Source organism: Myripristis murdjan, chromosome 8, assembly GCF_902150065.1.
Source record: "Myripristis murdjan chromosome 8, fMyrMur1.1, whole genome shotgun sequence".
Classification (NCBI taxonomy): domain Eukaryota; kingdom Metazoa; phylum Chordata; class Actinopteri; order Holocentriformes; family Holocentridae; genus Myripristis; species Myripristis murdjan.
The window spans coordinates 36,305,363-36,318,463 of NC_043987.1; the positions used below are offsets into that span (position 1 = coordinate 36,305,363).

At 49.1% G+C, this 13,101-nt stretch overlaps 1 protein-coding gene across 1 annotated transcript in view; it reads right to left on the reverse strand.

The window, feature by feature from the left end:
* The window catches only part of scn4ab (sodium channel, voltage-gated, type IV, alpha, b), a 47,368-nt gene that overhangs the window by 13,055 nt on the left and 21,212 nt on the right, over positions 1 to 13,101 (reverse strand). Inside the window, 6 exon segments of the mRNA XM_030058004.1 lie at positions 581 to 703; positions 1,046 to 1,219; positions 4,349 to 4,503; positions 8,458 to 8,559; positions 9,566 to 9,781; positions 10,541 to 10,727. Of these exon segments, the coding sequence (XP_029913864.1) occupies positions 581 to 703; positions 1,046 to 1,219; positions 4,349 to 4,503; positions 8,458 to 8,559; positions 9,566 to 9,781; positions 10,541 to 10,727 (957 nt within the window).

Genomic DNA, 13,101 nt, shown 5'->3' on the forward strand with positions numbered 1-13,101 from the left:
GAGTTGTGCACAATCAGAGTCGGTGTTGTACTCCATCTCCTCCTCCTCCTCCTCCTCCTCCTCCTCCTCAGCAGCAGGACTCCCTGCACCTGGCTCTCCTCTTCTCACCTGTGCACCTGCAGCCTGACTGCACTCAGATTAATCTACCGGCTCTTTCCCTTTACTGTCTTCACTTTCTCTGTGGAGAAACTGCAGACTGTGCATCTTCATTGGATTAAGCAGCCATTTTTAAATATTTTTGAAAAATTAAAGGCAATTCCATTTAATTTTCAGAGAGTTAACAGTTTATTACAGTAAAACGATGCTACACTTTATTATTTTATGAATATTAATTTATCCTTTACAGATCCCTGCAGGGAACCAGGCAACCAGTCCTCTGCCAGTGCCAGGACATTTAATCTGGCACATTTTTCATTTAATTTATATATTCATTATTAATATTGATCAATAATATATTTAATATATTTTAATTTTATTTTTTTCTGTCCCCAGAGGTTTTGGTGCGTTTTTTTCTCTCTTTGAAGGGAAACTTCTGTACCGTGTTTCTCCTCAGCTTTGTGAAAAACTCTGCCTGTCTTACCCTCATGCCTTCAAAGCGAGACAGGGCCCTCAGGGGCCTCAGGGCCCTCAGGGTCCTCAGAGACTTGATGGGTCCCAGCTCTGAATATCCCAGGATGTTGGCCGTCAGAGACACCAGGGACACCTGGAAACACATCGTACCGGAATGTAGCTCTGATGTTTTCACACAGAAATCAGAATATTACAGAATATTACCCCCCAACACTGAGCTGTGCTGCATATTCTAACCATGAAAAACAATTAAAAAAAACAATTAAAAAAACAAGAAAGCTGTACTTATAGTCACTACAACAATATACTGATATCAGAGTTCTTGTGTCTGAGCGCAGGCGTCACTCTCGTCATGTAAGGGTGCCTGCAGGGCCAAATCTCTTCAGACAGACTCCCACACATGAGAAGGTTTTACTGACAGCATCTTTATTATCAGTGATAATAATGATGATGATGATGATGAAGCAGGACTGACGTCCACGATGAGGAAGTCCAGCCAGCACCAGGCGTTGGTGAAGTAGGTCTTGAAGCCGTAGGCAACCCACTTGAGCAGCATCTCCACGATGAAGACGAAGGTGAACACCTGGTCGGCGAACTCCAGGATGATCTTGATGACGCGCCGCTGCTCCAGGTAGATGTCCTCGAAGGCCTGGAGGAACACGTTCACACGTCACGTGACCTCCTGCACACGCTCACAGGTCACGTGACCTCCTGCACACGCTCACAGGTCACGTGACCTCCTGCACACGCTCACAGGTCACGTGACCTCCTGCACACGCTCACACGTCACGTGACCTCCTGCACACGCTCACAGGTCACGTGACCTCCTGCACACACACGTCATGTGAACCTTCTGCATCACCTGCACTTCCTGCACCTCCTGCTGCACCTCCCACTCCTTCTGGACCTCCTGCTGCACCTCCTGTACCTTCTTGTTCTCCCTCACACACCACTAGATATCAGTGTTAGCCTACATTATGTAGCTCATCAGCTCCATACTGCAGAGCTGCTGGATGCTAAGCTAGCTAGCTAACTCTGTGGCTCAGTAACTAGTTAGCTAGTTAGTACATTGGTTAGTGATGACTTACCTCTGTCATCTGTAGAGGATGTGAGCGCTCCGCTAGCAGCCATGTTTGTAGTCCACACTCTGTGGTGTCAGCCATGTTTGTAGCCAGGTAAGTCAGGTAAGCTGTGTTAGTAATCCCCTGCTGCTAGTCTGTCAGCAAAGATGGTGGATAAACACAAAGAGAGTGAACCTGGAAACGCCGAGCTGCCGTCCTCGTCTGCTGCAGCGTTAGCTCCTGTTAGCTGACGTTAGCTCCTGTTAGCTGACGTTAGCTCATGTTACCTGACGTTTGCTCCTGTTAGCTGACGTTAGCTCCTGTTAGCTGACATTAGCTCATGTTACCTGACGTTAGCTCCTGTTAGCTGACGTTAGCTCCTGTTAGCTGACGTTAGCTCCTGTTAGCTCCTGTTAGCTGACGTTAGCTCCTGTTAGCTCCTGTTAGCTGACGTTAGCTCCTGTTAGCTGACATTAGCTCATGTTAGCTGACGTTAGCTCATGTTACCTGACGTTTGCTCCTGTTAGCTGACGTTAGCTCATGTTAGCTCCTGTTAGCTGACGTTAGCTCATGTTAGCTGACGTTAGCTGACGTTAGCTCCTGTTAGCTGACGTTAGCTCATGTTAGCTGACGTTAGCTCCTGTTAGCTGACGTTAGCTCCTGTTAGCTGACGTTAGCTCACGTTAGGTCCTGTTAGCTGACGTTAGCTCCTGTTAGCTGATGTTAGCTCCTGTTAGCTGACGTTAGCTCCTGTTAGCTGACGTTAACTCATGTTAGCTCCTGTTAGCTGACGTTAGCTCATGTAGCTGACGTTAGCTCCTGTTAGCTGACGTTAGCTCATGTTAGCTGACGTTAGCTCCTGTTAGCTGACGTTAGCTCATGTTAGCTGACGTTAGCTCCTGTTAGCTGACGTTAGCTCATGTTAGCTGACGTTAGCTCCTGTTAGCTAACATTAACATCAGGGCCAATAGTGATTGCCAGTCCTCCAGGAGACTGATAACTGATTAGGGCTGATATTCGTTGTACAGTGGTCCCTTGTTTATCGCAGGAGTTACGTTCTAAAACTAACCTGCAATAGGCGAAATCCGTGAAGTAGCTTTATTTTTTATAATTCTAGATGTTTTAATGCTGTAAAACCCCTCACTACACACTTTATACACTTTTCTCAGACAGGCATTAACATTTTCTCACTTTTCTCTCTTGTTTAAACTCTCAAAGTTCAAACCTTTGTAGAAAAATAAGTCCAGTATTATAGAATGAACACATTCTGTACTGTACAGGAGACACGGCACGGAGGAGACTGACTGACAATGGTCTACAGTCCCTTAGCCAATCAGGATGCAGAACACAATGCGCTGTAAAAAAAAAAAAAAAGCATGCAAAATTGCACTAAAAAAATCCGTGAAACTGCGAGGCCATGAAAGGTGAACCGCATTATAGTGAGGGACAACTGTATAATAAATTTGAAAATTTTAGTCTTAATATTTACAGTTTTAGAAACACCAACACAACCCTTATATTGAATTAACAAATATTTCATTTACATTAGTATATTAGTTTTTCAAAATTCAAAAAATACCAGAACATTAGAAAACAAAAAAATTATAAAGAAAATTGTAAAAATGATGGGAAAATTATATTTCTAATTTTTAAAAGTCTGTATTTACACGTCTCAGTGAAACTTTATTTAAACTGGGAGCAACTCAGTTTCTGTCTAAACTAAATTAAGGCCCCGCCCACTCGCTTCTGTCCAACTGTCTGTCAGATGGAGAGGCGGAGCCTGGCAGGCGGAGGGGCGGAGCCACACTGATCTCCATATCAGACCTGACCTTCACATCAGCTGTTCAGACGCTGTCACTTTCATTAACAACAAAACTCGGCCTGTTGCCATGACAACACGTCAGGAAGTTGGAAGTTGTTTTTATTCACCATCTTTGCCGACAGCGGGTTAGTCACATGATCAAATACATCAAGCAGCATCCAATCAGAAGCAGAACAGGCGTGTGTGTGTGTGTGTGTGTGTGTGTGTGTGTGCGCGCGCGTGTGTGTGTGTGTGTGCGCGCACGTGTGTGTGTGTGTGTGTGTGTGTGTGCATGTGTGTGTTTGTGTGTGTACATATATGTGTCTGTGTGTGTGGGCGTGTGCAAATGTGCCTGTGTGTGCGTGTGTGTGTGCGTGTGTGTGTGTGTGCGTGTTTGTGCGCGTGTGTGCGTGTTTGTGTGTTTGTGCGTGTGCGTGTGCGCGTGCGTGTGCGCGTGTGTGCGTGTGTGTGTGTGTGTGTGCGTGTGCGTGTGTGTGTGTGTGTGCGTGTGTGTGTGTGTGCGTGTTTGTGCGCGTGTGTGCGTGTTTGTGTGTTTGTGCGTGTGCGCGTGCGCGTGCGCGTGCGCGTGCGTGTGTGCGTGTGTGTGTGTGCGTGTGCGTGTGTGTGTTTGTGTGTGTGGCCGTGTGCAAATGTGCCTGTGTGTGCGTGTGTGTGTGTGTGTGTGTGTGCGTGTGTGTGTGTGTGTGTGTGTGTGTGGGCGTGTGCAAATGTGCCTGTATGTGCGTGTGTGTGTGTGAGTGTATGCGTGTGTGTGTGTGTGTGCGTGCGTGTGTGTTTGTGCGCGTGTGTGTGTGTGTGCATGCGTGCGTGTTTGTGCGCGTGTGTGTGTGTCTGTGCGTGTGTGTCTGTGCGTGTGTGTGTGTGTGTGTGTGTGTGTGTGTGTGTGTGTGTGTACCAGAGCGCCGCTGCTGAGCAGAATCATGAAGATGATGAACGACTCAAAGTAGTTGTGTTCCACGATGGAGAAACAGGTTCTCCTGAGGAGGAACCAGACCTTCCCTTTGCCGCTGGACGTGTCGACATCGAGGCAGGGACAGCGTCTGTAACAGCCTGAACAACACACACACACACACACACACACACACACACACACACACACACGCTGAGTTTAAAAAGATGTTCTCCATGTAGACACCAGGTGAGCTGCACACATGGAGAACGACTTCCTGCTCAGGTTGTTTCACTAGAAAGAGTGAAACTGAAGCAACATCATCGTTTTGTTCACTAAAAGTGTTTTTATTCCCCCTTAAAGCACTTCCTGTTTCCATGGAGCTGTGACATCAAGATTCAAGATTTTTTTTATTCGTCACATGAATGAATGTACAGGTACAGCAGCAGTGAAATGCGATTGCAACAACTCCAGCACTCTGCAAATAAAAATAGATAAGAATAAAATATAAAATAGAAAGTATATCTAACACTCTTATATACAATATCCACACCTGTATACAATATACAACAATATACAATTATGGACTTTAAGTGTGCAAATCAGTAGAAAGTAAGAAAGGGAATAAAATGAGTGGATGAATGGGCGTGAGAAGGCACTGACCCACATCCATAACTGAGCTGCAAAACCCTGAAGAACAACCTGCTCCGGGGGGTGGAGGGGTAAGGTGCTGAGCTGTCTGATACTGCAGGTAGGTGATGTGATGAATGTGATGATGCGATCTGTTATAAAGTGTTTGTTAATTAAGTGTTTAAGCTCCGTGTGGCCTGGGGGAAGCAGCTCCTTCTCAGCCTCTCAGCCGCTCAGCTTTGATGGAGCGAAGCCGCTGGCCTGAGAGCAGCCACTCCAACAGCCTGTGGCTGGGATGGTGAGAGTCTCTGATGATCCCACTTCCCCTGGACCTGCACCGCCAGGTGTAGATGTCCCGGAGGCCGGGCGGTGCTGTGCGGGTGTAGATGTGCTGGAGGCCGGGCGGTGCTGTGCGGGTGTAGATGTGCTGGAGGCCGGGCGGTGCTGTGCGGGTGTAGATGTGCTGGAGGCCGGGCGGTGCTGTGCGGGTGTAGATGTCCTGGAGGCCGGGCGGTGCCGTGCGGGTGTAGATGTCCTGGAGGCCGGGCGGTGCTGTGGGGGTGTAGATGTCCTGGAGGCCGGGCGGTGCTGTGTGGGTGTAGATGTCCTGGAGGCCGGGCGGTGCCATGCGGGTGTAGATGTCCTGGAGGCCGGGTGGTGCTGTGTGGGTGATGCGTTCAGCACATCGGATCACTCTGAGCAGGGCCTTCCTGTCCTGGGAGCTGCAGCTGCCGTACCAGGCGGTGATGCTCCCAGAGAGCACAGACCCCACTGTGGCGGCGTAGAAGGTTTTCAGCAGCGTGGTGGAGATCTTAAATTTCCTCAGCTGCCTGAGGTCTAGCCTTTTTCACCAGGGTGGAGGTGTGTGTTTTTCACCAGGGTGGAGGTGTGTGTGGTCCATGTCAGGTCCTCAGAGATGTGAACCCAGAGGTACCTGTAGTTGCTCACTCTCTCCACCGGGGTCCCGTAGATCCTGAGCGGTGCATAGTGAATCCTCTGCTTCTCTCTCCTGAAGTCGACCACCACCTCCTTGGTCTTGGCGACATTCAGGTCCAGGTTGTTGTCCTTACACCATGAAGACAGCAGCTCCACCTCCTCCAGATAGGCCGCCTCATTGTTATTAGAGATCAGGCCTGCCACCACTGTGTCATCCGCAAATTTCACAGTGATGTTGGATCGGTGTGTCGCTGTGCAGTCATGGGTGTACAGGGAGTATAGCAGAGGGCTCAGTACGCAGCCTTGGGGGGCCTCAGTGTGGAGGTACGGGAGCTGGAGGTGTGAGCTCCAACCTTCACCACCTGTGGTCTGCCAGTCAGGAAGCTCTGAACCCAGGAGCAGAGTGAGGGACTCAGCCCCAGGTCCCTGAGCTCGGTGACCAGTCTGTGGGGAACTACGGTGTTAAATGCTGAGCTGTAATCAATAAACAGCAGACGCACATAATTCCCCTTACCGGTGTCCAGGTGGGAGAGGGTGGAGTGGAGGACATGGGTGATGGCGTCGTCAGTACTCCTATTGGGGCGATAGGTGAACTGAAGGGGGTCCAGGGAGTCCGGCAGTGATGAGCAGATGAAGTCTTTGATGAGTCTTTCAAAGCACTTCATCACCACGGAGGTCAGAGCTACAGGGCGGAAGTCATTTAGACCGGCTGGGTTGGTCTTTTTGGGCACAGGGATGATGGTGGACTTTTTTTAGGCAGGTGGGGACGACAGAGTGGGCCAGGGACAGATTGAAGATGGTTGTGAACACCGGAGCTAGCTGGTTAGCGCAGGATTTTAGCAGCCGTCCGGGGATGCCGTCTGGGCCGGCTGCCTTCCTGCTGTTCACTCGCCTCAGAGCTCTCCTGACGTCGTGCTCCGAGAGTGAGAGTGGGCGGTCCTCCTCACCGGTCAGGTCGCCTGCTTCGATTACGCTAGCCACAGCGCTAGCCACAGCGCTAGCCACAGCGCTAGCCACAGCGCTAGCGCTAGCGTGGCCAGCCTCAAAGCGAGCAAAAAAGATGTTTAGTTCTTCCGCCAGTGAGGAGTCCACAACAGCCGTCCTCTATAATCCATTATTAAGTCCTTGCCACATGCGTCTGCTGTCGTGGTTGCACAGTTGTTCACCTTATCCCCATATCGCTTCTTAGCCGCTCTCACCGCTTGTCTGAGCTTGTAGGGTGACTCTTTGTATGGCGACATGTCTCTGGAGATGAGCCCTTTGTTATAGGCAGCGTGCTTTCAGAGCCTCGCGGATAGACTTATCCACCCACGGTTTCTGGTTAGGAAAGACCTTAACAGTCACCAAAGGGTTAATATAGTCAACAGTTTGGATATGAAGCACGTAGCCACTTCCGTAAACTTGTTGACATCATCCGAGCTCGCCCGAAACATGTCCCAGTCTACGTCACTCAGTGCGTCCTGGAGTGTGGCCTCTGATTGGGCGGACCAGCGTCTGACCTCTTGCGATACCGGGGGTTCCTGTCTTGGCCTTTGTTTAGATTTTGTTATGAGGAAAATGGCATCATGGTCAGCCTTACCAAAAGCCGGTATGGATATGGCTTTGTATCCGTTCTTGAAAGGAGTGTAACACTGATCCAGAGTGTTGTCACCCCTCGTGGGACGTGTGACGTGCTGGAAAAAGTTCGGCATAACCTGTTTGAGGTTCACTTTGTTGAAATCACCGGCCACGATGAGGGCTGCGTCCGGGCGTTTAGCATAATGTTTGTTGATGGTGTCATGCAGAGTGGTGAGAGCAGTGTCCGTGTCCGCCTGTGCGGAATATAAACGGCAAAGATGATAACAGAGGATAGCCAGATGTTCGAGGTCCGGTGAGCATGAACGCGACAGAACAGAAACTTTCCTCGGATCACACCAGTTGTTGTTGGTCAGGAAACACACACCACCACCTTTGGATTTGCCGGATTCCTTCATTCTGTCCATGCAAAACACAGAGAATGTTTCTGCTGGGCGAACGCCGTGGTCCGGCACCTCCGGCGTGAGCCATGTCTCCGTGAAACAAAGGATGTTGCAGTCCCTCACATCTCTCTGGAAGCGGACCCGGGCCCTGATGTCGTCCAACTTGTTGTCCATGGATTGGACGTTGGCCAGCAGGATACTGGGAAGAGGTGGACGGTGTGCTCGCGCTCGTAGCCTCTTTCTGACCCCGCCACGTTTCCCTCGGTGTTTCTTCTTCCTGCTTCTCCTTGGAGGCCCGTTTCCCTGGTTACACTCCGCATCCCGTAGGATCTCCTTCGGCCAAGTGGAGCTCTCATGTTTAATTCCAGAAAAAAGGTAAGTGTTCCTGACTGCGATGTTCAGTAGTGTGCTGTGGTCGTACGTTATTACTGCAGAAGACAGAGAGGACAGAGAACTAAAGAAAGCTAAGAAAATAACAAACAAAAAGCACAGTCTACGCCGAGCAGTCACAACGGCGTCTGGACACGTCCGCACCATCTTGCCATCACATCATGACTTCACATCATGACATCATGACATCATCAGTCATACCAGGCGTGCAGCAATCTTCAGGACTGGTGCCGTCGTGATCTTCCTCCTCCTCTTCCTCTGCAGCCTCAGGAGGTTTTTCCACCGTGCTGCAGACCGAAGACTGATCCTCCTGCACACCCACACACACGCACACACACACACACACACACACACACATTATATATATACTTTATTTGATCCTGCATTACAAGTTAAATTCATTAGGAATCAAATCTACTGAATATTCCAACAGATTTCAAACAATTAGCACATTGCTATGAATTTACAGTTTCAGGGATACAGGAAACATCGTCTTTTCCAAATCAACCTGCTTCCTATAACAGCTGAGACAGAGCAGCACTTCGCTCGCTGTTTGGCCCTTGTTTTTAGTTTGCCCCCCATGCAAAGTCCACTGACCCCCAGCCTGTGCACATGAGCCAGGCTACCAAACAGCAGCACGACGAGCTGATGTCTGTCACCACGGCTCTCAGCGGCAGATATTAAGGTTTGATACTAAAGAGTCTCTGTACAATACGAGTCCTCCATGAACAAGTCAAACGCACACACCACTTCAAATAGTTTAGCTGTTTTGTCATTTTGGGAAATACAGACAATGTCCGGTGTGTTGGGAATTCCTGGAAAAGAGTTTGTGGATGAATGAAAGAATTGTGGCTGTACAGTGGTGTGCTGTACAGCCACACCACTGTACACACCCACACACACACACATACCCACACACACACACACACACACACACACACACACACACACACACACACACACCCACACACACACACACACACACCCACACACACACACACACACATACACACACACACACACACACACACACACACACACACACACACCCACACACACACACACACACACCCACACACACACACACACACACACACACACACACACACCCACACACACACACACATACACACACACCCACACACACACACACACACACCCACACACACACACACATACACACACACACACACACACACACACACACACACACACACACACACATAATGGAGCAGTACAGAATAGAATACAACATTAGCATTTACATGACAATCCTGTTTGGTGTCTTCCTCCAAGGAACCGTTGCTCTCATCTTCTTCTTCTTCCTCATCTTCATCTTCATCTTCATCTTCATCGTCTGCTGTCTCACAGTCGGACTCTGCCGTGGCGATGGGGACCCTCAGAGAGATGATGTTGCCATAGTTACTGGTCAGGTTGTCAGGGTTACCACCGAGGTCGTTGGCCTCTGAAGTCACAAAGTTCAAAGCCAGAGACTCCTTCCTATCTTCATCATCATCACCATCATCTTCATCTGAAATCACACAAAATACACACTCCTAATATCAACACACACTCCTAATACACACTCCTGATATCAACACACTCCTCCTAACACACACTTGTAATATCAACAAAGGTGTGTGCTCCTACCTGGGGGACAGGTTTGTGTGTTTTGACAGGTGTGTTTTTGGACAGGTGTGCGCTCCTACCTGGGGGACAGGTGTGTGATTGGACAGGTTTGTGCTCCTACCTGGGGGACAGGTGTGTGTTTGGACAGGTGTGTGCTCCTACCTGGGGGACAGGTTTGTGTGTTTTGACAGGTGTGTGTTTGGACAGGTGTGCGCTCCTACCTGGGGGACAGGTGTGTGTTTGGACAGGTGTGCGCTCCTACCTGGGGGACAGGTGTGTGTTTGGACAGGTGTGCGCTCCTACCTGGGGGACAGGTGTGTGATTGGACAGGTTTGTGCTCCTACCTGGGGGACAGGTGTGTGTTTGGACAGGTGTGTGCTCCTACCTGGGGGACAGGTGTGTGTGTTTTAACAGGTGTGTGTTTGGACAGGTGTGTGCTCCTACCTGGGGGACAGGTGTGTGTGTTTTAACAGGTATGTGTTTGGACAGGTGTGTGCTCCTACCTGGGGGACAGTTGTGTGTGTTTGGACAGGTGTGTGCTCCTACCTGGAGGAAAGGTGTGTGTGTTTTAACAGGTGTGTTTTTGGACAGGTGTGTGCTCCTACCTGGGGGACAGGTGTGTGTTTGGACAGGTGTGTGCTCCTACCTGGGGGACAGGTGTGTGTTTGGACAGGTGTGTGGGGTTTCCCCAGCAGGCTGCGTATGTGTCTCAGGACCCAGGCCACGCCCCGGCTGATCCTGCTGATGGCGATCTGCAGGTTGTTCTCTCCTTCCTCCTCGGGAGCTGCCAGGTTGTCTCCACTGAACGAACTCAGCAACAAAGCCAGGAACAGATTCAGGACCTGCCACACAGAGAAACCTCAGCAGAACTTTGCACAGAACCTTCCCAAAACCAGGAGAACCACCAACATCAGTCATCAGTCTCCTACCCTACTGTTAGATGCACATTCTCCATGACAGGTTGCATCATTTCATTTTTTTTTTTTTTCATTTTTCATGCACACACACACACACACACACACACACACACACACACAGAAAGGTAGGGAGAACCCGATGGTCACTCTGACTGAGCTCCAGAAATCCTGTGTGGAGACGGGACAAAGCTCCAGAAGGTCAATTCTAACCCTCCACTGATCTGGGCTTCTGAGCCTCTCCTCAGAGCAAAACTCATGGAAGCTGCTGAGTTTGCAGAAAAGCAGCTGAAGGACTCTCAGACTGGGAGAAACCAGATTCTCTGCTCTGATGGAACCAAGACTGAACTGTTTGGCCTCAGTTCCAAACGTTCTGTCATCACCTGCCCAGTACCATCCCAGCAGCCGGACTGGGAGACTGGTCAGGGCTGAGGGGAAGCTGAATGGATCAAAGTCCAGAGATCTCCTCAGTGAGAAGCTGTTCCACAGCTCAGGACTTCAGACTGGGAGGACCTCAGACTGGGAGGACCTCAGACTGGGAGGACCTCAGACTGGGAGGACCTCAGACTGAGAGGACCTCAGACTGGGCCGAAGGTTCACCTCCCAACATGACAGAGACCCTGAGCTCACAGCCAAGACAACACAGGAGAGGCTCAGGGACTCTGTGAAGGTCCCAGAGCCCAGGGCCCTGACCTGAACCCTGTCCAACATCTCTGCAGAGACCTGAACATGGCCGCCCACCGACGCTCCCCATCCAACCTGACCAAGCCTGAGAGGATCTGCAGAGAAGAAGCAGGAAATCCCCCAGTCCAGGTGAGCAGAGCCTGGTGCTTCATACCCAGAAAGACTGGAGGCTGGACCTGCTGCCAGAGAGGCTTCAACTAAGTGCTGAGTAAAGGCTCTGAATGCTGATGTCAATGTGATATTTCAGTTTTTACTTTTTAATAAATTTGCAAAAATGTCTATTCTCACTTTGTTATTATGGGGCACTGAGTACAACTAATTAAACGACTGTAGCATCAGGCTGCAACACAACAAAAGTGAAAAAAGTGAGGGGGTCAGAATACTTTATAAATGCACTATACACACACTCTCTCTCTCATACACACACACACACACACACGCACACACACACACACACATTATTTTATTATGTGGGATGACTTTCTTGATGACCGGTTTCATGATGTCTGTTAGATAGGAGAACCCTAACCCTGGTAGACAGGAGAACCCTAACCCTGGGAGACAGGAGAACCCTTAAGCCCAACACACAACGGCGTCGTATGACGCGCGTCAAACAGCCGCCCCCATTATTTTCTATGTATGTCCACACACCGGCGGCGGCTAGACGCACGTCGACGTGCCGCGCCGCTACCTTTCACGCCACTGTCCTATTTCCAGCATCAACGTGCCTGAAAAAGCGTATTTTCTCCCTTCTGGATGTCCATCCCAGCTTCCGTAGCTGCTCTTCTTCTCTGCTTTTGTGGCACTTCCCTGTATTTTCGAGCTATAGTTAGCTCAATCCAGTTTCAGTGTCAACGCATGAATTTAAAACGTTACTGTCTTCACTTTGCTGTAAATCCGTTTTTAAATGAGTCATAGCAGTTTTACATATAACTAAAACGTTGTGTTTAATTATTTTCATGTGTAATAAATAAACGAAATGTAATGAAATATGTTGGTCATATAATTTTTTAAAGATAAAACGTGTTGAACTCAAGGTGATACAATGAAAATTGGGCGTTGGATCCTTATCATATATCCTTAATTACAGACGTGCACAACTGGCACAGCAGGTCAGCAGGGGAGTTATCACATGAGGAAGGTTATTGACGTTCTACAGCACGATGCTTCCAGTTTGTGTTGGTACTGGTTTCCAGTTTGCGTCACCTGACGCACCGCGCCGCTGCGCCGCCGGTGTGTGTTGGGCTTAACCCTGGTAGGCCAACTTAAGTTTCTAATCTGCTGAGGAAGCCGCTCAGCAGATTAGAGTTAAGGTGCAGCAGAACAAAAACAAGACTTACATGCTACATCGCAGGATTTAGCATCGACTTTACACCCAAACTTGATCTGTTCAACACCCTGACAAGCAGTTGGGTTTAGAATTGATTTTAATATTTGATTTCTTTATTACTTTTGAGTCCTTTAAAAGCTAAACTTAAAAACATCAATGTAGCATTTTAGAAAAGAAAAAGACATTAAAAAAAATCATGGCTTCTCCAGGGCTCTGCACTAAGCAAATAATTAATATGATGCTGATTATCATTTTACCCCAGCAGGGATAACACCTGTCGCCAGCTTC